The sequence below is a fragment of the Schistocerca serialis genome, chromosome 8 (genome assembly GCF_023864345.2).
Source record: "Schistocerca serialis cubense isolate TAMUIC-IGC-003099 chromosome 8, iqSchSeri2.2, whole genome shotgun sequence".
In the NCBI taxonomy this organism is placed as follows: domain Eukaryota; kingdom Metazoa; phylum Arthropoda; class Insecta; order Orthoptera; family Acrididae; genus Schistocerca; species Schistocerca serialis.
The window spans coordinates 157,128,110-157,155,331 of record NC_064645.1 but is presented as its reverse complement, the minus strand read 5'-3'; the positions used below and the strand labels follow the sequence as shown (position 1 = coordinate 157,155,331).

The following is a 27,222-nucleotide window of genomic DNA, read 5'->3' as shown; positions in this document are numbered from 1 at the left end:
GAACCTGCGACCGTAGCGGTCTTGCGGTTCCAAACTGCAGCGCCGCTAACCGCACGGCCACTTTGGCCGGCCAGTGTGAACATGTGAACATTAGAACAAAACATACTGTTATTCTGTCTTCACCTAGATTTCAAGATCCCTCTTTGACCTAAGACTTTTCCGTAGTCCACAATAACAAAATGCAACCTGTTGTGCTCACATTTTGTTGTTCGATCTGTGGCGCTGTTTTCGTGAGGTGCAGCGGCCAAATGTACGGAGTCTCCTAAATCACTATTTTATCATGTGACGTAGCAAGTAAATTTTGCCAATGTTTGGGTGAGTTGCTCTTGTAACCGACACAATGATGTACCTTCTGGGACATTTGCTGTTCGATTAGATCATGGTATGATAACATTATGTAATTATCGTAGGGTGTTTGGTGATTAGTTACTGTACTGTTGTCTATAGATCTGAGGATTGTTCATACAGAATCGAAACTGGTCGCTTAAAGAAATTAATTCGGTGAGGACGCATAATAAATCTACTACAAAACCACTGATTGCGGATTTTATCTCCAAAGACATTATGTAAATTTATGGAATGTTTGATAAGTCATATTGGCAATATAGTAACAGGAATCATCAATAGAACAGTAGAACAACTGGTAGACACCACGAAGAGGGTAGATCAATTTAGGGTCCAGAAAACGTAGGATCCTGGGAAGCACATAGAAGATAGATGATAATATCAGCTGTGTTATTAGGCCTCGTCATACCGTTCTTCAGAGTTTTTCGCTGTTCGACATTTATGACCCTTTGCTGGGACATTTTTCGGGATTCTACTGATGTCAGAACTGGTGGAATACTGACAAAAGACAGTGTCACGCTCACTTACTGGATATTTTCTCTCGCATTTTCGGAGAAGAAATTACCGCGTAAAACTTTTCTAGCTGTTATTGCTGGGTCGTCGTCATTGGTAAACACTGTAAACAGATGCCGTTAAGAGGAATCAAAAATATTATTGTTCTCGTATCGCCTCGGATGTTCCCTGGTAGCTGTTTACGTTCGCCGCTCGCCATGGTTCGATATTTACTTCCGCAATAGCGTGTAAATATAGAACTCTGTAGCCGTCGTTTCAATTGAAACTGTACTCATTCTTAGGTATTTAGATGGCTTCACGGACCTTCTTTTTATAAATATTACACAACTGCCCATTAAAATTGCTACACCAAGAAGAAATGCAGATAATATTCATTGGACAAATATATTATACAAGAAATGAAATGTGATTACATTTTCAAGCAATTTGGGTGCATAGATCCTGAGAAATCAGTACCCAGAGAAACCCACCTCTGGCCTTAATAACGGCCTTGATACGCCTGAGCATTGAGTCCAACAGAGCTTGGATGGCGTGTACAGGTACAGCTGCCCATGCAGCCTCAACACGGTTCGACAGTTCATCAAGAGTTGTTACTGGCGTATTGTGACGCGACAGTTGCTCGGCCACCATTGACCAGACGTTTTCAATTGGTGAGAGATCTGGAGAATGTGCTGGTCAGGGCACCAGTGGAATATTTTCTGTATCCAGAAAGCCCCGTACAGGACCTTGAACATGCGGTCGTGCATTATCTTGCTGAAATGTAGGGTTTCGCAGGGATCGAATGAGGGGTAGAGCCGCGGGTCGTAACACGTCTGAAATGTAACGTCCACTCTTTAAAGTGCCGTCAATGCGAACAAGAGGTGACCGACAAGTGTAACCATTGGCACCCCATACCATCACGCCGGGTGATACGCCAGTATGGCGATGACGAATACACGCTTCCAATGTGCGTTCACCGCGATGTCGCAAACACGGATGCGACAATCATGATGCTGTACACAGAATCTGAATTCATCCGGATAAATGACGCTTTGCCCATTCGTACCCACAGGTTCGTCGTTGAGTACACCATCGCAGGCGCTTCTGTCTGGGTAACCGCAGCCATGGTTTCCTTGCTGATAGTCCATGCTGCTGCAAACGTCGTCGAACTATTCGTGCACATGGTTGATGTCTTGCATACGTCCCCATCTGTTGACTCAGGGATCGAGACGTGGCTGCACGATCTGTTACAGCCATGGGGATAAGATGGCTGTCATCTCGACTGCTAGGCCGTTGGGATCCAGCACGGCGTTCCGTATTACCCTCCTGAACCCACCTATTCCATATTCTGCTAACAGTATTGGATCTTGACCAACGCGAGAAGCAATGTCGCGATACGATAAACCGCAAACGCGATAGGCTACAATCCGACCTTTATCAAAGTCGGAAACGTGGTGGTACGCAATTTCTCCTCCTTACACGAGGCGTCAGAACAACGTTTCACCAGGCAACGCCGGTCAACTGCTGTTTGTGTATGAGAAATCGGAAGGAAACTTTTCTCATGTCAGTACGTTGTAGGTGTCGCCACCGGCGCCAACCTTGCGTGAATGCTCTGAAAAGCTAATCGTTTGCATATCACGGCATCTTCTTCCTCTCGGTTAAATTTGGCGCCTGTAGCACTTTATCTTCGTGGTGTAGCAATTTTAATGGCGAGTAGTGTACCTTCTCCGCGTAGCCCACTAATCTTCTTAAAACCCATTACCTGGTCACATTGCTGTTGGCGCTCCGTCACTGTCGGTTTTACCTTTTAAGTATGCGTGGCGCTCGTATTCCTTTACGCGTTCTTTTACTGGCCTTCTAGTTTCACCGATATAAACTTTTCCACAACCACCCGTCACTTCATGTACTTCTGCAGTGCGGAGGCTGACACGGACGTTCTCTGTGGTTAGGAAGAAATCTTCTGCCTTGTGTTGCCCATCAACAGCAGCAGGGAAATTTTCATCCAGTAACCCTATTTCTCTGAAAAAGCGCGCGAAATGTCCATTTAAGAGTTGACGAGACACTGTTCTTTGACGGTGAGCAATCACCAAGGGTACCTCTGGATTCCTGAAGAAAATCCCAATAGAGAGATTGAAGCGTTACGCGGTGGAGGACTTTGAGTACAAGTAGGACGTTGCCTAAAGATCACAAGATTTTATCTTCAGTTATAAGGGCTACTAAAGCTCGCAGACTTACGAAGAAGATAAACAGAATAAATACAAATCTACATACACAACTTGGAGAAATGAATGGCAAGCACTGCGCTGTCCTACAATATATTTACTCACAACCAGCTTCGAGCATTGTTGATCTTATGAAAAAATATTGCGACAACTTCACACGTCATATATGCTATTTAACCAGAAAAGATGCCATAGCGGACTTGCAAACAACAGAAAAAATACTGCATGGCATAATACCGGCTTAAGCAAACAGAAAACATTGAAAAGTGAAACCATGTGACAGCAATAAGTGCCCAGCACCATTACTCAGGCCCAGCAACATCCAGCAGGTTAGCAGTTGTGTGTGAATCTACTGGATATAGCTGTGCCTGACCAATGAAGCTGGGCACTGTCACATGGTTTCATGTTTGCTGTTTGCTTAAGCCGGTGTTACGGCGTGAAGTATCTTTTCCTGATGTTAGCAAGTCAGCTGTGGCATCTTTTCAGGTAAAATAGCATTTATGACATGTGAAGTTGTCACAATGTTTTTTCACTGTGAATACGATCAATGATCGAAACCAATTGTGAATAATAAATGTGTTGTAAGACAGCACAGTGTTTACCATCCATTTCTTCACGTATATCGATGCTGCTGACAGTCGCCTGAAAAAACTGTTGATATATTGTAGTGTAGCGACGTAAGTTTTTATATAACCGATTTTCGTTTGATATATGACCATGTGCAGACTTCGTCACCTACGTCAGTTACAACCCACTTCAAAATGATTTATATTCTTTTTAAATTGTCATAGAACGGTTCTTGAACGAAACTGTAAAACATCAGTTGAATCGTATGCAAAGAATTACATCACTTGGGCCAATTGGTTTTCGTAAACTTTTTCGATTTAAATTTCGTTTGTTTCTCTTCAGAAATTATATTGACACAAGTTATCTTGATTTAATCGATATCAGAAACACACATTGAATAAACCTTTGAGATTCAAAGTTTCGATGAACGCTGTCAGAATTCAATAATCTTGTCAAATATATTATTAATCCGTTCACATAATTCTTCATAAATAAATCCTCAGAACACGTGTTTCAACTTTAGTAGCATCCACTATTTTACTAGCTTCCTACACACACAGATGTGAACTTGACCGTTGACAAACTAGGACTGACTTTTCAATAAGATTAAGCTCTCTATGACGTCATTGTTGTACAAAAAGAGTACATAAAATTCATTTTTAATTTTTATAAGCACGACGCAACAACTCGGTTCCAGGATCTTCTGTTGCTCTTTGGCTGTCGACCCGCGACGTATAGTGGCCAGCAATTTCCTCTCTGGTCGCGGCAGCGAAGATGCTGTCTCCGTTCGTTGCGCCGCCCTCTCCGTACATGAAACATAAAAAATGAATACAAAACTTTTAGATAATTCACAGCTATTACAAATATTAAGAAAAATACATAAACAAAACTAAATTAAACTTATATTCACCTGCAAACTGGGCTGACACTGGTGGATGGGTGACGCTTCAATTTCGTCCCACTACAATATTCTTAACATTTTGCCATGTTTTAACGAAGTCGTTGTTTTACCTGTCTGTTTGGTTGGAAATTTGCAGTTGATCTTAAACTAACTTTTGCATTAGCTAGAGACTTAAAATTATAAACATAGCCCAGAACTGAATGACTATGCACCAATGACTTGCTTTCTTCTCGGTTTGCTCAGTAGTGGTGGAAGTGGGGGTGCAGAAGTTTGGTAATGCCTGACATCTGTAATGACCTGTATGACATACTGTGCAGATAGTGTGAGAATGCATTACAATGGGCATAGATGTCGATCGGCATGGATGTGTAGAGAGAATGGGGCAGAATAGATGGATGGTGAGAGGTGGGAGGAGGAGGATAGGAGAAGGAGGATGAGGATGATGATGTTTGTTTTGTGTGGCACTCGACTGCGTTGTTATCAGCGCCCGTACAAATTTCCAACCCTTGCTCAGTCCAATATCGCCACTTTCGTGAATGATGATTAAATGATGAGGTCAACACAAACACCCAGCCATCTCGAGGCAGGTGAAAAATCCCTGACCCCGCCGGGAATCGATCCCGGGACCCTGTGCTCGGGAAGCGAGAACACCACCTCGAGACCACGAGTTGCGGACGAGAAGGAGGAGATGGACATAGGGAGGAGATAAGCAAGGAAGGCAGAGGAGGAAATGGACAGAGACATTAGGAGGCGTTGGACAGAGATAAGTGGGAAGAGCTAAATAGTATGTAATAAAAATGTCTTAAACGGTTAGTGTCTTTAAAGCAGGCTACAAGATGAGTATCAACAATAGACACACAATAGCAGTGAAATGTGATAGAACCACCTCACGTGATGCTATAGGAATTCGGAAATGAGTCGTTGGAAGTAGTAGATGAGATTTTCTGTGTACGTAACTCACACGAACTGTACTCAGTGAAGAACTTTATGGATGTTAGGTACCTATTACAAAATGCCCATTATTATGTTTAGTGAAATACAGTTCGTCAATACTTTTAATTATATTTTTTCGGAAACGGCACTTCGTTTTCACCATCCCTTCCTCTTCCTTTAAAGTAATATGAGTTGCTGCAGCATCCCCATCGATTTCCCCCCCCCCCCCTCCCACTATCCGCCCCACCGCTCCCAGCTCACATTCTGCACATTCTGAGTCCTGAACCGTAAGCGTAAAAAATTATGATAGCAAGGCTTAGCAGTTACGGGGAGTTTAACTTCTTAATATCGTCAACTGTTTGAATATCATGCTGTCTGTTTGTAATAAAGTATTGTGTTTCACTGTTCAATTTTTTTTATAAGTTAATGTGAATATTGCAACTTTTTAAGTCCATATTACTGGACAAAATGATGGTATACTATATAGCTCATTACTTCAGTTTTCAATGTAATCTTGTAGCAGCAGTATTAGTTTACTCCAAGTTAACATCCAGAGGAAGTAATACATATAAAATATATTGTGTATTTTCAGTAATTTGACGCCTCTTCCGCAAATTGAATACAATTGTCGAAGTATTGCCACTACCAGAAATCCAGTTTTACTAGGTTACTTAAATGAAAATTAAAAGAGCGGCGAAGTTGTTTGCTTAGCGTGTTGTTAATTGCATCAAGAGTAACTCTAGCATGAGATGGTGCAGAGCAGTGTGTACGTTGATGAGGATACTAGATGCAAACAACGCAGGAATGGGCTGCTAGAGGGGTGGAGGATTAGCTCTGATAAATGCCGCAGTGTGTAATCCCGGGAGATTAATGGGGCGACCTAGAGCTACCTGTGGGACGATGGTTGTCCCTCTGGTGCGAGAACAAGTAGGTTGGTCTTTATGTGGATTTACGGTTAAGGATTAGTTCTTTGAGAATCGTGGCAGCTAACTGAATACTGCCTACTATTACAGATGTAGAGGCTATCATATCTCATCGCAAAGGAAATCATCGTACGTCTGCGATCTTTTGCGATTGTGTCTTATCTAAACCTTTAATTGTCCAAGTGATCCCATCAGGGAGTTAGTACACCATATGTGTACCTATGTGAAACTGGCACCAGACTCTTCAGTTTTCCCTTTGTGTTCAGAACTATTCGTTGATACCTACAGATTATTAGTGCATTGGAGATCCTTCCAAACAAAACTTGTTTTTCATAGGAAAACACAGTAAGAGCAACGCAACTGTACGTGCGGAGCTTATGTTTTATTGCCATACACCTGTTGTTGTGTTTGGTAAATCTTTGAGCACTACATTCTCGGAGTCTTTTTTCTACATTTATATGTGTGTAATACGAGAACAAATAAGAGAGAGAGAGAGAGAGAGAGAGAGAGAGAGAGAGACAGAGAGAGATAATGGGATGTGGAACGACTTTCGATATTTGTACAAATAACAAGCATTGTTTACAGTTGCTTGCAACAGAACTTTCATGGTTGAATCAGAAGCCCCTTTCTTATTTGTTGAAAGTACATGTAATACGTATTACTTTGGAGTTCTGATTTATAATTTTACAAATGTCTATGTTACAAAATGAAGTACGTCCGTATGTCGAAAAATAGTTAAATGTTCAATCTGTAACTGATGTAAACGATTGTAGAAACAAACAGGTCTATGTACTTATAAAAAAATAGGAGGCCTTACTTTTGGGATTGCCCTCGTACACAGCACAACAGTTAAACTCTGACCGTTACTTGTATTTCACAATACTTCTCGCGCCCTATGACAGTGCCAAAATCGATCCAAATTGTTGTCTGAAACTACTGCTTATATGAATAAATTATTGGCAACTTTAGTTCCGATGCTTTAGAGTTTTCGTAGATAACTACCTGCTGTTTATTTGTCTTGCCACCTACAAGCCCGTTTCCTGACTCAAGGTACGAGATGAAAATCTGTCCTCTCAGTCGCTAGGCGCGTGGAGCCGTTAAGATCTTGAATGGAGGTCAGTACGGTCCTCTTGGACACATTAATTCCGTATTCGCATGAGAGATGTTGGACCCCACCAAGACAAGCAACAAATATTGCGAGCAAAGTTTGTTGACATAATCAACCAGGAGACATATATATATATATATATATATGTATTGAAAACCCATGAGTCAAGACAGCATACGAAATCTTCTTCACTTGGACACATCACTACTTTCGGCTAACAACCTAGCCATGTTCAGATAACAAAACGTTCATTGTTGGTGTAGGTGCCATTACGGCTACACACACCGTTAAAGCCTTTCTTGAGATGGCAACATCCATACATTATTAAAAACAAGTTTTCATCGTTCGTGGTAAGTGTAATTGAACGACGGTCATAAAATAACTGCGTTATGGTGTTACAGCTTAGTAACTGACAAAATTAATATATAGCCTACATCATTTCGTTATAGAGTTGGGGTTGCTGATAATCATAATAGCGAATACATTTCTTTTCTTTAATAACGTTTGTAGTTTCCGCTGTGCCTATTCCCTAAAACATGCATGTATGTGAGAAGGAAAATTGCACCGCACTTTGGAACAACACAGATACTACAATATCGTACATGGTGGTAAACTTTCAAGAGACATAACACCGTTTTATCGCAAACAAGGAACACTGAAATAGGATTTCTGATTTAGAAAATTTCCGTACACAGATAATATTGACGGTATTACCAACTTTCTTCAGTTTCACTGAAGTACTAACCATTTCCAAAACAAAGCATGTAGTATACTTCTAGGCATTTTAACACTTTGTGCACCCCGTCCTCACGGCGTTCCCATTTTAATGGCCAACGTAAACTGTTGTGGATTGAAACATTGTACAGATCGGCCAGTGTGCTTGAAATCATTCGCCACTTAATGCTGGACGACTAGAATCGAGGTGCATGTATACCACCGAGAAACATATCCTTCCTGTCGAGTAAAGAAGACGATTCCATACGTCTGCATCATTGCTCACCACATTTCAATGGGCGCAGAACTTTTCGTGGGCTCACGAAGACATGCTTTGGAATATTGTCTGTGTTGGTACACGCCGCTTTGAGGCTATGTGTGCGCCTCATACAGTACCAGGACATCCATTCCGCTTGTCGACGAGCCCCCGCCCCTGCAGAATGTTCTGGTAAGGCGTACGTTTACATGGACTGAAATATTCTTGACACGCGCACCCTGTCTCAGCTGAAAATGACTCCAGGTCAGCAGTAAAAAAGATAACGGAGATTAAACAAAGAGAAAAATAGGTCCCGTGGTTTAATTGCACATTTCCAGATTCTAGGTGGACAATACGACTACATTTGAGAAATCAAATATCTGGGTGCTGTTTTGGATAGGAGCCTTTCAGGCAAGTCCAAATGCAGACGAGGTTGCAGTATATTCTGTCCACAGTAGGAGATGTTTGACAACAAATTTTAAGATAATCTATATACATTTATCTGATAAATTGTTCTGCACAAAACAAAACAGAACCTGTCGGTGTTTGAGAGAAAGGCTGGTAAAATCTACAGATTCACCGTTGCAGAAAGCGGGCAGTGGAGAATCCGACACAACATTGAGCTCTACATCTTGTGCAATGAGCCAAACATAATGGTTGTATTGATACACAGAATCAAAATCATACAGCATGCCAGAAAACCGATGGCCAAACATGTTCCGGAAGATCTACAACGTGTACGACTGCTGGGTAATGGCAGCAAAGAGCAGATGGCATACAGAACTGGAGGTGATCTCTCAAGGAAACGTATAGTCCAATGAGCCTGATGGCGGCAACTAACAGAATCTTGTGGTAACACTTCTGGGACGGTATCGTCACGCCTCACAATCAACCATGGATCAATAAGACTGTCCTACTCTTTTGATGTTTCGTGAAGTCGATGCTACGAAGCAGAGCCACAATCACCAAAACGAAAGAGTGTGATTCAGCTTCAAACAACAATTTGGATCGATTTTGGCACAGTCATAGGGCGCGAGAAGTATTGTGAAACACAAGTAGCGCTCAGAGTTTAACTGTTGTGCTGTGTACGAGGATAATCCCAAAAGTAAGGCCTCCTATTTTTTTATAAGTACATAGACCTGTTTATTTCTACAATGGTTTACATCAGTTTACAGCTTGAACATTTAACTATTTTTCGACATAATCACCATTTGTGTCGATGCATTTTTGTAGACGCTGTGGCAGTTTTAGTACGCCCATGTCATATCAGCTCGCCGCCATGCTGTTCAGAAAGTTATCAAACTCTTCTTTCACCTCGTTGTCGGATCTGAATCGCCTTCTGGCCAAATGTTCTTTTAACCTAGAGAACAGGTGAGTCACTGGGCGCCAAGTCAGGACTATAGGGAGGGTGGGAGATTATGTTCCACTGAAACTGTTGCAGGAGAGCAACGGTTTGCCGAGCGATGTGTGGGCGAGCGTTGCCATGGAGAATTTGTACGCCCTGGCTCAACATTCCTCTTCTCCTGTTCTGAATTGCCCGTTTGAGTTTTTTCAGCTTCTCACAGTACCTGTCAGCGTTAATTGTGGTCCCAGCGACTCAGCTCCGACGACGAGGTGAAAGAAGAGGTTCATAACTTTCTAAACAGTATGGCGGCGAGCTGGTATGACATGGGCATACAAAAACTGCCACGGCGTCTACAAAAATGCATAGACAGAAATGGTGGTAGCTAAATGTTCAAGCTGTAAACTGATGTAAGCCATTGTAGAAATAAACAGGTCTATGTACTTATAAAAAAAATAGGAGACCTCTACTTTTGGGATTACCTTTGTAGAAAAGTGGAGTACAGATGTTTAGCGTGTGAAAGCAGTCTAATTTTAAGAAAACTGCAATATCCATTGTTAGTTCCTCCCTCATCTACTTGGAGGACTTATCCACGACTGTGCTGCCATCCAGACTCGATCTTATGTTTGCCTTGCAAGGTGATACACACAATTAAATACCTACATCTATATTAACTCGATTATTCTGTAATTCACTTGTGTGTTTGGGAAGAGGTCCAGATAACCATTTCTCTACTGTCATACTCTCAAACAGCGAGTGGGAAAAAGTGATCGTTTTTCCTGTGTGAGCTCCAATTTCTCTTAATGTATTACAATGGTCACGTCTCCCTATCTACATGGTAGTTGACAAAACGTTTGGGCATTAGGAGGAGATAACTGGTGATTTTAACTACATGAAAAAGTCTCGCCGCAACGAAAAACAAACTTTGTTTTAACGACAGCCACTCCGCTGTGCTTGTGATATCCGTCACACAGTCTTCCCTAGTTCGTGATAACACAAAACAATATATCCTTTGAATTTTTCAGTATCCTCCCAATCCCATCTGATAAGGTTGCAATGCTACACAGCACTACTGCATAACAGGACGGACAAGCGTATTGTAGACACTTCTTTAGTAAATTATCTTTAGTACTCATGTTGAAAAACTCACACTTTTTATTGTTGAGGGTCGATTGCCGATTTTCGCAAAATGCGGTTATCTTCGGATGCTTTTACTGGACATTAAGAGACTACATGATCTGCGAACTATTTAAAATGGCTCGTCTGAATGTCTCATCATGATCCTCAATTCAAGAATTAGGACTTATTTTTATTTTGCATTTTAGAGTATCCATCGGGGGACTGATGACCTCATATGTTAAGTGCCGTAGTGCTCAGAGCCATTTGAACCAATATCCATCTGTTCCTCAGTCTTCCTTGACGTCTTATTCAAAATGGGTTAAATCTTATCTGGAGTCGTAATCTTTCTCCATTGATTCTTTCCAGTTATTCATTCCAGTTTCATTTATATTGTTGTGTTTTGCTAAGGGTATTAAATATACTATTTTATTCCAAAACATCCAAATTTCTGAATCGAGCTGTTCTTGTGCATCCATCTACTGCTCTTAGATATCTAATCTCTGTTGCTAGTACGAGAATGTCTTTGCATTTATTTATAACCCACAACTCACTTCCGTAAAGAAGCATTGAGACAGCAATTTCAGCCTTGTTTCTTCCCGCGTATTACTTTCGGGTATCTTTTTATTTTACAAACACACACACACACACACACACACACACACACACACACACACATACACACAGGTGCGCGCGCGCGCAACACCACACACATACACAAAAAATATACATTCGCAAACTTTTCTAACTTCGCTTGTGTGTTTTCGTCACATTCACAAGTGACGTCGCAACTTACATACCTAAAGTGTTTGAGCTGTTGTATTATCCTATTATTAACGACAGAAATGTGTTCGTTCAACGTGTTTCCGTTAAAAACCCATAATATTGCCTTATTTTCTCAAATTCCTCTGTGTAGGTCACCTTCATTCTCCGGCAGCAGTATGGCGTCGTCTGCATGTAAAAGGAAATTCAAGCGAGCAGTTGTTCATTTTCATTGTTCCGTTAAAAATCTTCTTCCATTTCCGAATTTCTTCATCTCAATACAATTTAAAAAGTGGCGGGAACTCTGCCACCTGCAGTGGGTTGGTATCCGCGAGGTCATGGCGCCTTGCCGTGGTTCACGCGGCTCCCCACGTCGGAGGTTCGAGTCCTCCCTTGGGCATGCATGTGTGTGTTGTCCTTAGCGTAAGTTAGTTTAAGTTAGATTAAGTCGTGTATAAGCCTAGGGCCGATGACCTCAGCTGTTTGGTCTCATAGAAACATACCACAAATTTCCAAAAATCTCTGCCACCCTTCTTTATCTCCTTTGTTTATGGCTACGGGCTGTGTTGGAGTACCATTTATACCTAAACCGACAGTTGTGTGTTTGTACATACTCTTTAAACGTTTATTAGATGTCGTGGGTACCCCTTTTACCCTATTATTCTCCAGCATTTCTCTATACCAACAATTTCGAAAGCCTTAGAGAAATCAATATGTATCAAATGGGTTCCCCATTACATTCTGTCTTTATTTATTTGTGTAATTATAGTTTTCCTATGTCTTGTCGATCCGCCCCTCCGAAACCCCATTTGTTCTTCGCCTAATAAGCTCTCAGCCATAACCTTCAATCTCTTCTTTGCTATTCTTGCGTAAACTTAGTGTGCGGAGTGTGGTAAGCTAATTCTTCTACACTTTTCGCAGTTACTAAAGTTTCCTTTTCTAAATAGTGTTATTATCTTTGCTTGTGACTATGAATCTGAAACTGCTCTATTTCTCCAGCAAATCTTAAACAAATGTAGGATTCTCTTATATCGTACACTCTCTCCTTGTTTTTGCAGTTCAGTTTTATGCTATCCCTACCGGTACCTTTTGTATTCTCTATAGAGTTAAGGCCTTCTCTTAGTTCATCTACACATAAATCATCTACACGTGCGATTTGAATGTCATCCTCTTTACTCGCTGTGGACCACACTTCTTTACACCACAAATTCTTTTAATGTTCTATTCCTTTTGCTCGTTGGTTATTATTTATTTGAGCTACTTCTTTTTCTTTCTGAACATTTTCACTGTTTGATAACCTATTACATGCTTTCTCTGAATATGGTCTTGTATTAGGCTTATAAACCTGTTCCAAGACTCTTGGTGTACTCATTTTACCGAGGAACATGGTGAATTCTCCTCTTGTTCATATATGTGATGATTCTCCTCCATTGGTTCTTTGAGATAATTAAGATAAGCCTCTTGTGTTTTTATAACGTTATCTAATTACAATATCCAAATTTTAACGCTTTCTACATTCTATACATTTCTCTTGTTCCTGTGGCCTCTTTAGCAGCTTTCTTAACTGCATTTCCTTTATTTTTCCATTCTTTCTCTATTTCTTCCTATTGTTCTTCTTGCTCAGTTTATTGATTAAGAATCCCCTTACAGAGACCACGTATGCTACGTTAACTTAGTCGATATACTGCGTAGTTTCTCTCTTTCATCTTTCCTTTTGTCAACATTTTGCTCTTTCTCCGTTTTTTGTGTATATCTTTTTGAGATGACACCAGGAAATGGTTAGGACGTATGCACTAACTTCTGTATACTCTTTTCTTCCTCACCTTGACTTCCAATTATTCGTTTACGATAATTCAGTGATTAGTGTGTCGATCTGACCATTTGTATTCATGGATATGTTTTTATCTATCTTAAATTATTAAAAAATACTGAATTTCTAAGAAATCTTTCATTGTTATTAATGACTGGTTTCGCCCATCGTTCTTGCAGCCCTTGGGTTAAATTTGTTTCTTGTCAATGCGTTTAAAGAACCTGTCAGTATTATTAGATGTTTGTTGTTATATTTTTCCATAACTGATTGCAATTTGGCATAGAAATCCATCGGCACTTCATTCTTTCCCTCACTCGGATAGAGCATGCCGTACCCTCTGTGCACTCTTTTGTCCTTCACCTTGCCTTGCTGTTTTCCAGCTGATCATATGTATTTATGGTAGTGTCTTCTGTTACCTTCGGTGTAATAAAAATATGACATTTCTTAGCAATCTTCCGTTGGTACTTACATTTTCTCCCACCGTTCCTACAATCTTTGTGTTAGGTTTGTTTCCCAGCCATGCGTTTAAATTCCTGCCAGTAATATTAGAAGTTTATTGTTATACGGGCCCAAAACTAATTGCAGTTTGGCTTAGAAATCCATAGCCTCCTCTTTCTTTTCCTCCTCAGGAGAGAACATGCAAAGAGGTTGTCATTTACATACGTAAGAGATTGTAAAACGGAGTTATACGATATAGTAATGTAAATGGAAGTTTTAAAATTTTAACCGTCGAAGAAGAGAGACAAAACTTGACTGTCATTGAAGTTTACATACCTGAGATTATCTTTTAAAGATATATAGATTAATAAACTGCAGAGGCCCCGTCAAACTTACTTGGGGAACCACAGATATAACTCTGGTTTCAGTTCCCGGTAATTACTATGAACTCTGACCTTTCCGATTGGAAACTATAATTTAGTCGTACAGATGAGATGATGTTCTACAGGGACGCAATTTGATTAGACGCCGGTTTTGAAGACAGGGGTTAAAAGCCTTCTGGAAATCTAGAAATTTGGAATTAACATAAAATCCCCTATGTCTTGTGAAAGAAGTGCCAGTTCAGTTAAAAAAATATTTACTGAATCCTCGGTGCTTATGTGTCAAGAGATAGTTTTCTTCGAGGTAGTTCATAGCGTTGCTGTGCGGCATGTGTTCCAGTATCCTCGTAGAAAGAAGAAGGTGTACATAATTAAAGCTCCAGACCCAAAACGCTGTAGTAAGAGACCACTCCTCGCAATGACGTCATATTTGAACAGCATACTGTTGCCACAGACGGAAAAGTCATGTCACACAAACACACACACACACACACACAAACTGACCAATAGGTGGCGCTTTAAGCGTCAGAAAATTCATACTAAAGAAGAAGCGGCACACCGCTGTTGTTCAGTTTGCGTCTGAGATGCCTAGTGCAGCTGTCTCGATAAAGGATCGCGCGGTGTTGGTAAAGCTAAGAACGGTGACTACCCGCTAGTAGCCCTGCAGAGCTTCCGACGTTCTAGTGTACGTAAAAAGCTATTGGTCCTATATCTGCTAAGGGTCTCGTGAAAATGGTAACTGAATTCGATGAGACTGTTTCTTTAGAAGCGCATTGTGGCAGAAGGAGGAAACCACTTGTCGAAGATGTGGCCACAGTTTTTTAGGAGGCGTCGAGCAATGATATACAAACATGCAAGACACTGGGAATCACCCGAATCGGGACTTGCTTGTCAGCACGATGCATGAAATCCTATCAAACATACTGTATTGCTATCCATGCCCATATTCAGGAGTTGCTTCCTGTTCACGTTCCAACAAGATAAACTTTCGCTCAGGAATTTCTTGTACTCGTGTAAGTGGACAATGAATGGCTGTGGCACATTCTGTGGGCAGACGAAGCCCATCTCTATCTCCAAGGACATGTCAATATGCAGAACTGTAGAACATGGGCAGTGTGAAATTCGCATGCACATCAGTCTGTTGCACTTCGTACTGCAAAGATTACCGTGTGGTACGGGTGGACGGCATCGTTTAGCGTAGGACCGTGTTTTTCGAGGTGAGCCCTGCAGGTCCTCCTACAGGTGCCATCACTGGTAAACGCTAAGAGAGTCTTTAGCGCACCAACGTAATTTCAACCCTTCAACATTGTATGGGCAGGAACACTTTTATGTAACAAGCCGCTCCTTCGCACACTGCACAGCCACGGAAGTGGCTGCTGCAGAGTCATTTTGGAAATGCCAGAATTATCAGCTGTCATTTCCCCACAGCCTGGCCATCCAGATCACTTGATCTCAATCCGTGTGTTTCTGGCTGTGGGGTTATATGAAGGCTGTTGTGGTCAGTGCTCCAATTACGAACGTAGCTAAACTGAAGGCACGCATTGCGCAACGCATTCTGAATGTAACTTCCGAGACATCCTGATCTGTTGTGGAATATGATGTTTCTTCATTTCAAATTACGCCAGGAAACGGTGGATAGCATGTTGAACACGTCTTGCGGCCACCTCACGACAACTGGAAACCGATATCATTTTGCTTTTTACGTGATTTTTGGCCCATGACAATTAAAAACAGCTGTCATTCCGCTTTTTATGCGAGTTTTGGCCTCATGACAATTAAAAATATTTTTCCCATCCCATGTGCAACGACCTTGCAGTGGTGGTTGGTGTCACCTAAATACCAGTGCTACAACTGTTAACTGCCGAACTTGTCCAGTCATGTACAGTGGACAGTATTGATGATACGTGCAACCAAACCCATAATCGTCATATTGCGATTTATCTGTGACTTGTAGCCGACCCCGCTTACAGCGCCATCTACAGGGTGATTTTTTTTCCACTGTGTACAAACTCTAGGATCGATCGATGAGAAGATACGGAACAAAAAACGTCTTATAAACTCATGTCCGGAAATGCATAAATTCCATTCTACAGACCATTTATTCAATCATACATTCTTACAGAGACTGCGGTCTAATATCCTCTGCACCATGCAGCCACAGTCACAGTATGCATGGTTTCCTCCCAGAGAATGGTACTGTTGCTCATACGTCAAACCGTAGGTCCCTCTCCTGCAATAGTAATTGGTGAAGTTGTGTCCGAATCACTTCTGTTGCTGATTCACCTTGTAGTGGACGTGATACAGCGTTGGAAATAACGCTACCGTATCCGAATGTAGAGCTCGCCGACATAGTGATTACTTACGCAAAGACAACTGGCAACAAGAGGCGGGCAGCATGGTTTTATCAGGAGACCTCTCCCCGCCGACAACAATCACAGCATTCAGTACTTGCAAAAGTGTTTCGACGTTTGTCTGAGACAGGGTACTTTTCAGGAAGCAGGAAAGTATGAAGGACGTAACCGAAATGATTGGACACCAGACTTGGCGGAAAATGTAACACTACGGAAGGTTAACGCCGTGTCAGTAACAGGTGGTTGGCCCGTCAGTACAGGGTAAAACAGACGATGGCGTGGAACATTCTCCATGACAATTGTCACTATCCTCATCACACACAGCGTGTGCAGGGATTACGAGCGACGGACTTTCACATCGGGAGCAATTTTGTCACCGATTTCTTTACCAGGCAACCACGATTCCTATTCTTGAGTACTGCTCGAGTGTTTGGGATCCGTATCAGGTCGGATTGAGGGAGGACATAGAAGCAATTCAGAGGCGGGCTGCTAGATTTGTTACTAGTAGGTTTGATCATCACGCGAGTGTTACGGAAATGCTTCAGGAACTGGGGTGGGAGTCTCTAGAGGAAAGGAGGCGTTCTTTTCGTGAATCGGTACTGAGGAAATTTAGAGAACCAGCATTCGAGGCTGACCGCAGTACAATTTCACTGTCGCCAACTTACATTTCGCGGAAAAACCACAAAGATAAGAGAGATTAGGGCTCGTACAGAGGCATATAGGCAGTCATTTTTCCCTCGTTCTGTTTGGGAGTGGAACAGGGAGAGAAGATGCTAGTTGTGGTACGAGGTTCCCTCCGCCACGCACCGTATGGTGGACTGCGGAGTATGTATGTAGATGTAGATGTAGATTTTTGTCATCCATCCTAGTCACAGATGAGGCCACCTTCACGCGGAGCTTTCATCTTTCATAACAGTCATCTGTGGGATAGTAAGCAGAACCCCCACAGTACTGTGACAGGGAATCATCACCACCGGTGTAGCCGAAATGTGTGGACCGGGATAACTGGCGACCTATTTTGGGATCAGTCTTCTTCCCACGTCGCCTAACAGGCCGGAACTATAGGCATGTCTTGCGGATGACTTTGCCTCCTACGCTGGAAGAAGTGCCATTGATGATTCGGAGGGTTATGTGGCTACTACATGATGGTGCTCCAGCCAACATCACCATCACATCAGTCGTGTCTTCCCTAGTCAATATCTCAACAGTATCGTGTACGGAGAGCCCATTCCAGATGTGGAGACACTGGAGTAGCGTATTCATGCTGCCTTTGGCACTGTTCGGATGCAGCCTGGCCGATGTGAACGTGTGACACACACCTGGCTACGGTGCGTACACGTTTGTTATGAGGCACTTGGAAACCATTTTCAGCACGTACCGTAATTGTGGCTGCATGACACAGCACGTATTACAACGCAGTCTCTGTAACAATGTATGATTGAATAAATGGTCTCTAGCACGGAAACCATGCATTTCTCAACATAAGTTCATCAAACATTTTTTTGCTCCGTATCCTCTCATCGCTCAATCCCTAGAGTTTGTACACGTTGGAAAAAATCACCCTGTACAGGTAATGACATTTCCCCCTGTGTCATGTCATATAATCCTGATCGAATCTGATGTCATCCTGCACGGTGGTTCTCTTTCTACAGCGTTTTGAAACTGGGTCTCAAATTACGGTTCAAGTGGCTCTGAGCACTATGGGACTTAACATCTATGGTCATCAGTCCCCTAGAAGTTAGAACTACTTAAACCTAACTAACCTAAGGGCATCACACAACACCCAGCCATCACGAGGCAGAGAAAATCCCTGACCCCGCCGGGAATCGAACCCGGGATCTCAAATTATGGACACCCTGTACATGCCACCTGAATTTTTCTTGCCGGCCGATGTGGCCGTGCGGTTCTAGGCGCTTCAGTCTGGAACCGCGTGACCGCTACGGTAGCAGGTTCGAATCCTGCCTCTGGCATAGATGTGTGTGATGTCCTTAGGTTAGTTAGGTTTAATTAGTTCTACGTTCTAGGGGACTGATGACCACATATGTTAAGTCCCATAGTGCTCAGAGCCATTTGAACCTTTTGTTTTGTATTTTTCTTGTTTGTGTATGCGTGCAGTCTTCTGTTCGTTTTGATAAGAACTGTTGCATGTTCGCAGCTGAGGTGGTGGTGCCGGTGCCCGAGAGCTCTGCCTGCCGGGGGAATCCCCCGCTTGTGTCGCAGCTGCTGCTGCCTCTGCTGCTGTGCGGCGCGCTGCTGTGACGTCACTGGCCGTGATGGCCGCCAGCTGCGCCCACCGTGCCAAGACAGCCACACCGACAGCTCCTCAGGCTCCTGTCGGCGACCGTGTCGAGCCAATCAGCAGCTCTCGCGATTAGTCGGAGGGGAGAGAAAGGGGGAACAACGGGGAAGAAGTGTGCTTGCTTTTTTGGAGTCACCCTCGCTGTTGAACAAGTCGTTTCTAAATGTTTCCCGCTTGAATCAATTTTCATATGGTTGTCTACAGTCTTTTGCTCAGTTCACGAGTTCAGTAGGAAACTCTGATTTAAAGTGGAAAAATGACGGCTAAATGCGACACTTTGGAAATTATTGTGTGATTTATTTCTTCTCCTGCTATGATATCGCACTTTGGCTGACGGCAAAACACCTTTATTCGTTCATATTATTACACATATTCTGGACTTGATTACAACTACAATTCCTCTAAAAAATTTCTGCAGATCTCTCCTCAGGTACACTATTTTATTACCAGCGGTATCTAACAGAAGCCAGTGGCTACGCACAACATTGCTCAGTGCTAGGAACACACAAATTCTGTCAATGTATTGCTGTAAATAATTTCATACATTTACTTATACATTGTACAGCTTGAAAAGTCTAAAAGCAGCTAAAATAAGGCGTTGTTCATTTGTCAATTTCAACGTAAAAATGCAGGACTGAACAGTTACCTCTAATTACTGCAGAGCTTACTTTATCAGCAGCAAGAACAATGTGCAAGTCATAAACGGTGCTCAGAATACGCCCCGACAAAAATATTTATACTGAATCACTTTTTCAAAATTTACGAATATAAGACTTACAGCTCCGTAAAATATAAACCATTTCAGGACACTTTCTAAAATGAGGCTGTAACATTAATTACTGACTAATGTAAATTACTCTCCTAAAAGTAAACTGCGCTTGAAAGAGAAGTCAAGTTCACTAGTACCAAAGAGCATTTGGAGATATATAATTGTTTCTTGCTCGTTATTCCGTGCCAGTGATGAAACTCTTTAATTTATTAAGAACACGTAATCACCAGCAATAATTGATTCAACACCATTACACTGGCATAAACGCTTCACCCAGTGGATCAGCATTACCGTTGACTGATACCTGGTGTTCTCAGCATATGGGCTCTTCCAACTAAACTTTGGTGCGTATTTTAAAAAGTAGAAATAAAACGGAAAGATTACTAACCGCACCCCACTGTTAACGATTTGGTGTACAGATCTGGAAACCAAACATTTACTGAAGCCCTCATATTTAAAAAAGATGCAGTTATAATTATTTTAATGTTTCACACAGTAAGATAAGATATTTTAGTTAATGGGAATGTGGGGGAGTGAAACAGAGAGTTACAGTTTTAATGTCGAAGCATATTTTTATCTTCTGAAGCGTTGTAACTCATGAATAAAAGTACGACTTATTTGTCTGTGTCGCCGCTGCTGTCTTCGTTCTAGTCCAGTTTATGGAATAATAGGGATGAAGAGTTTCTATGTCGCACTCTATTCTCATCGTATACTTCAATCTCTACATAAATCTTCGTGTTGTATTATCAGTGTCTACTTAATAGTTGATCCATATCTCCTTTAACTGGTTTTTCTTGCACCATTCCAACTCGCTTGTTTACTTGTGCCATTCTTAGAATGATCAAAGCATTTTGTGTCGACCCAATAAACACCCCAAAATTCCACTTTGCGAGAAAAATCGAGTTTGCTCTTATATCAATTACGGATATTGGAATATTTTCCGTGTGTCCTTTGCATCACACAGGTTTGAAAGCTTGAAGAGTGTCAATAATGATTTGCTCCGAGTCATTGTCGTGTGGCCGCTGGTACTACTATTAGTATGAGTCATTAATGGCCAATGCTGAAGGGTGTTTTAAGTGTAAGTCAGAATCCACATACTTGTGAAAAAACTCTTGAAAAGGTGTGTGCTTTACAAGTGGCAGATTAAGAAATGCTCGTCCAAGAGTCTTGCTGACTACTGATATACTATATGTGTTACATGTGCTGGAAGTCGAGGCAGCTTAGAGCACACTTGTGAATGTATCCATTTTTAACCATCTCCGTTAACATATTTTATAAAGGAAATCATTCTTGAATTTACAATTGCTACTGAAAGAATTGTTATTTTACAGTATAATATGTAATATTATGATGTATTATACATATTCTATGTCATTTATTCTTTAATAATTGGTAACCCAAAGCTATTGCTACACTTGTCATATTGATAATTATTTGACGTTTCTGTAAACCTACATTTTATATACAAGTTTCAATTCTGTCCTCGATGTATGGATGCTCTAACATGTATGTCAAGACTTTCAGTAAAACCAGTCTTCCTGTGTAGTTAGAGATTTCTAATAGAAAATATAAATTTGCTTCGTCAGGGTAAGGTGATTGTTTTGATAAAAAATTTCATCTTGATGTTACATGTAATATGTAGCAGCACAAAAATTTGTGTCATATTTCCACTAGCAACATTACCTTGGGACTAACACAGAGTGTCAAATGGTGTGTCTTTAATTCTTATAGTTGGCTTAAAAAATAACAAATCATTCATGCAAAATATCCAAATGAAGCGCTATTTTCATATATGCTGAAACTGGGATACCCACAAAAAATGCTTCCGTTGGTTCTAAGAAAGCCAAAATCAGGTATTTTTTTAAAGAATTATATTTTTGTCCGCCTAATTGGTGTAATGATGACTGAATCTTTTCTAACATCTAAGTGGGTCGTTCGTATTGAAATGCAACGAATATCGGCCTACTTCTTCTCGTCTTACGACGCAGATTTAGTCCACGCTACCTCGCCTAATCCGCAAATTTTGGAAATTATAATTCATACATTGTGGGCCTTATGATAGCTCTCACAGTGTAAAGAGACCAATGCAAAGTACCCTATTAAATTTTCATTTTTGAGTCCGCATTTACTGATAGGGAAAAATTTTCGATGATCAAGTTACTAATAAACGTGATGTGTCATAAATAAAAGTCGTAAATGAATGTATTTGTTGCAGTCCCGTGAAGATAAAACTGAACACAATTGTGGCACAAACTATTGTGATGTACAATTTGTAGATAATTATGTTTTTGAATCGTCTCTGTGTGTAAAACTGTGAATGAAATAATGAAAATAAACGTGTTGTTGAAACAAAATTATAATATAATCGCATTCTATATTTATTGACTTCTGCTTATTTGAAATACTATCACAACACATTTCGGTAGTACCTGGAAGAAATATTTTTCCCCATAAAAATACAGTACATCTTAACGAAGAGAAGAAAAAAATTGTCTGTAACTTCAAGTTTTCGTATAACATGCGATATTGCAATAACTGGCATACACAGATCACAGATCACAAAGATTTTGGAGGTTCCTTTCACAAAGAGAAAGAATAGCTGTTCTTAAAATTAGTACAAAGCACGATGTAAGACCTGTGTTATGTGATATGTCGAAATTCTGATGAAGAAAATGGAATGAAAGGACGAAAATGCAGAAAAGTAGATTCCTTCGCTAAGGTTCTCTGACGTAATACGTCTTCTCTAGTAAATTCTGCATAACACATATTTTTATTTATGAATAAAAATTAAGTAATGGGGAACAGTAAGAATCAAAATAAGGGCGTGTTGAACAAGAGAACTGGTGGAAACTCAATAGTAGTCATAGTACAGGAAAGGCCAGATAAAAAAAAGAGTGAATTTAGACTGCGACATTGAAGATGACGAAATACATTAATTAGTTGCCTTCATCCTTAGACCGCAGATATGTATAGACTGCACACGGGCCATATTAACCATGGTGAGCTATGAAACCAACGTTACAGTTAAAAACAAGTGGAATAAAACTGATTCTCTCTCTTAACGGATATGTGAAATGCTTATGAGTAACAGCTGAAATAAATTTTTCAGTCTCAACAGTTGAACGACTTGTTGACGTAGTAAAATAAATGTAATACAGTAGTTAACGTAATTTCAATGAAATTCCCAGGTAGTGTCATTCTGACAATCGTGTGAATAAACGAAGATTGAATGATTGTATTTATAGTACTCTCTCCTTATAATTTTCAAAAGCACCAGAGTTATATCTTTTTCATTGAATTTCTGCTTTTTCCTTCAATATACGTTGTTAGATAAAGGACAGGAAGACAAAATAGCGGTTTAGCATGAATTATTAAGTTTTTATACAATTCCTCAAACATACATCTGAAGTGTCATGCTGTTACTAAACATAACATCCGATTATACGAATCACACCACTTCTCACAGAAAATAAATGCTTACTTTTTGTGACATAAACCAAATCCTTTACAGATATTGCAGCAATGGCAAGATGTGAAGCAGAATATATTAGAACACGCCGAGAATTGAGAAAATCGTTCTAAGTTAATCGCACAATATTAGCAATAAGCAGTGCAATCTGTATTAGAGTATAAGGCCATTGGTCTTAACTGATAAACAGTCACTGAGCGGTACTATTACAGCCCCCCCCCCCAAAAAAAAAAAAACCTTTCACTGTCTCATTTGGTACCAAAGAGCTTTGCAGGTTCCTTAGATTAGGAGCGAAAGCACAATAGAAAAATGAAGAAAGAAGCGTGAGAGGAACAATATAATTATTTCCTTAAACAGTGTCTTTGGCACAAAGGAAGAGAAGTTGTGTTGTGTTGACGAAGTTTGAAACATTGATTCTGAACAAAAATTTACGTTTTACAAGTAACGTCTAGAGGACCATGCACACTACATTCTGTTTCAGAGGATTCGCTGTCATTATCTAATTATTAATGATGTGATAGTAGCGGGTCTTATACAACTTTAGTCATGTTGTTTCTTAGCGATACTTGTGCCTAACTGTATTCTTTATAGTCATGTAGACAAAAGTGGAAACAAAATACATCTTCTCAGAATGAGATTTTCACTCTGCAGCGGAGTATGCGCTGATATGAAACTTCCTGGCAGATTAAAACTGTGTGCCGGACCGAGACTCCAACTCGGGAACTTTGCCTTTCGCGGGCAAGTGCTCTACCATCTGAGCTACCCAAGCACGACACACGCCCCGTCCTCACAGCTTTACTTCTGCCAGTACCTCGTCTCCTACCTTCCAAACTTTACAGAAGCTCTCCTGCGAACCTGCAGAACTAGCACTCCTGAAAGAAAGGATATTGCGGGAGAGCTTCTGTAAAGTTTGGAAGGTAGGAGACGAGGTACTGGGAGAAGTAAAGCTGTGAAGACGGGGCGAGAGTCGTGCTTGGGTAGCTCAGATGGTATACCACTTTCCCGCGAAAGGCAAAGGTTCCGAGTTCGAGTGTCGGTCCGGTACACAGTTTTAATCTGCCAGGAAGTTTCAAATTTACATCTTATACTTTTCGGATGTAGGTGAGGTTTCGTCCGTATTTATCTGAATTTTTTAATTTCGTATTTTTTCCTAAACCAGGACAAAATCGGAGACTGATGGTATAACTTCTGGCTTGAGTTGGCTTCAGCAGTCAGACACTCCAGTCTCTAAACATTCTGGGGAAACATGATCGTTGCGCAGCTTTCCGTCATCGCTTTCCTTAAAAACCTTCGTTTTCAAGGCAAGAATGCTTGCATTCTTCCGTATACATTCTTTGTTACTTTGCTTTCATGACATAAATAATAAGAATATACTTGCAATTAATGTTTCACAAAATTCTGCAATTTTTTCAAGGCTGATATATAAACATGATTTTTATCAAATTAATGCACAAAATTTGAACACTAACAGTCTCAACTACAGCAATCTCATATTTTCGGCAACCATACTGATCCTTTATTACAGTGTATAATTCATTCACTAAAACCAGAGAAATGTATTCGAATTTTTTTAAATTTTAAAATAACCCCACCCATGGATTGACTGCAACATTACTTCCACTTACTCATTATTCAATACAACCAAACGCTGCACAAGATTGCGCCGTTGTAATATAAAAATTTTGCTGAAAATACTTCAAAGGAAAAATTAGGTTAAATTGTTTCAAATGGCTCTGAGCACTACGGGACTTAATTTCGGAGGTCATCAGTCTCCCAGAACTTAGAACTACTTAAACCTAACTAACCTAAGGACATCACACACATCCATGCCCGAGGCAGGATTCGAACCTGCGACCGTAGTGGTCGCACGGTTCCAGACTGTAACGCCTAGAACCGCTCTGCCACTCCGCCCGGCGAAAAATTAGGTTGATTTCGTAAGCTGCCTGCAGGCGGAAAACCAAAAATTGTTGGTTTCAGAATACCTTGATAGTTCTGCTGTATTATCTGTAATCTAAGACTTCCATCGCACAATATTAATTCCATTATTTACTCTAATTTCGGATGCCCAGACGGATGCAGTCGTTGTTTGTACAGTTTACTCTGCCGTCATCTCCAGGTGATATCTAAAGAATCAGTTTCTTTGCTACATCGCGCCTGGCATGTAATCACTCTCCAGCTCTCCCCTCACTACTCGGCGGAGCGTCACCTAGGATGAAGTGGTTGGGAGACTCGACGTCGCATTCTCAGCCCGATCTCAGGTCGTTCAGCCGTCTCGGCCGACATTGTGACTTTAGTTCGTTGAGTTGTGTGTACCGCGCTTTACTGAGTGGGGAGCGACTGCCTTTATGAATCAGGTCATCGACCACTCGAATTGCAACAGCCTCCTTTACAACACAGTCCCAAAACGATGAGGTCTGTTAAAGCACATTCGCTTCGATATATTTCAATGTGTTTCCTGTAGGCATGCAGTGTTCCACGACCCCATTTTCCGTTGGCTGCTGGAGTTCGGTGCGCTTCCTGTACTCCCGGCTCCTTCCTTGGACGATGACGCTCCAGGCCTGATGATGTGCAGGCTATGCATGTGGATACTACCCCTGCTAATCCTCCTGTGCTGATTACTTGTATTTTATTTTCACGGATGGGCTTTATCTAAAAATCAAGAAAACAAAACTTCGCTGCCAGTCCTGTGGTTGGCGAGTGGTGTTAGTGATGCTGATCATAGAACCGTGATGTGATAGATGTCATGGGAGTGTGCCTTAGTACTCAGCTTGGAGCCGACACTCCTACATCCTCTTTTTTGCTGACAATCTGGTGGCTGGTCGGAAGTTTCATCTGTGGTGGTGACCTTTTCTTGCTTTTTGTTAGCCGGCCGCGGTGGTCTAGCGGTTCTAGGCGCTCAATCCGAAACCGCGCGACCGCTACGGTCGCAGAGTCGAATCCTGCTTCGGGCATGGATGTGTGTGATGTCCTTAGGTTAGTTAGGTTTAAGTAGTTCTAAGTTCTAGGGGACTGATGACCACAGATGTTAAGTCCCATAGTACTCAGAGCCATTTGAACCATTTTTTTTCCTTTTTGTTGACCTCTGCCTCTCCTTGGGGCTGGGGTTGTTTGGGGGAAGAGACCAAACAGCGAGGTCATCGGTCTCATCGGATTAGGGAAGGACAGGGAAGGAAGTTGGCCGTGCCCTTTCAAAGGAACCATCCCACCATTTGCCCGGAGCAATTTAGGGAAATCAAGGAAAACCTAAATCAGGATGGCCGGACACGGGATTGAACCGTCGTCCTCCTGAATACGAGTCCAGTGTGCTAATCACTGCGCCACCACGCTCACTTTTCCTCTCCTTGGTTGGCATCTTTTGCAACACAGATGCCCTGATACATGTCACTGGTGATTTGTTTTATTGGCATTGATTGTCTTCATTATCACCAGGGGAAGGATACTGAGAACGTGTCTAGCTGCTCAGGGGTGGAAGGTTTGGGCTTAGGAAGGAAGAGAGGTCTTGATAGGTGGCGAGATATGAAAGGGTAAGGACTGAGGGAATGGGGTTAGGTACAATCGTGAAGATATGTGGGCGATCATTTTTGTCAGCGCCCCACTCTCCCTGTGTGCAAGATGGAGGCAGTTCATAGGTGATGCTGCGACATGCAGTCTCTGGATCGGCAATGATCTGGTGGCGTCGCAAGCAGCGGTCTGTGAGGCTGGTGGCCCTAGGGCGCAGCCTGCTGCGTGGTTGCTGTCCTCTCTGGAGAGGGTCGGTTACAGAAGTCCTCCATGGCTTCCTGTATCACTGTAGTAGCCTGCGAGGTGGCTGAGTGGACGCCACCAAACAAGGAACACATACCCCACAATATCACCCTACCCCCCACTGCGCTACCCCCTTCTGCACAGTGGGGATTAGAGTGATCTGTTGGGGGTGGTGTTTCTTCTTTGGAGGCTCGAAGTCCAAGGGGCAGTGTCTAGCGCACCTTGTGCAGCTGGCGGCGAGCCTCACCCACCTCGGCCTTCAGCGCAGCCCTCTCTTCCAC

The 27,222-nt window shown here is 41.7% G+C and overlaps 1 protein-coding gene across 1 annotated transcript in view; it reads left to right on the top strand.

Moving 5' to 3' along the window:
• The window catches only part of LOC126416622 (uncharacterized), a 580,403-nt gene extending 558,310 nt beyond the window's left edge, over positions 1 to 22,093 (top strand). Inside the window, exon 6 of the mRNA XM_050084379.1 lies at positions 18,816 to 22,093. Within this exon, the coding sequence (XP_049940336.1) occupies positions 18,816 to 18,919 (104 nt within the window). The 3' untranslated portion in view covers positions 18,920 to 22,093. The remainder of the gene's footprint in view (positions 1 to 18,815) is intronic.
• Positions 22,094 to 27,222: the final 5,129 nt, after the last annotated feature.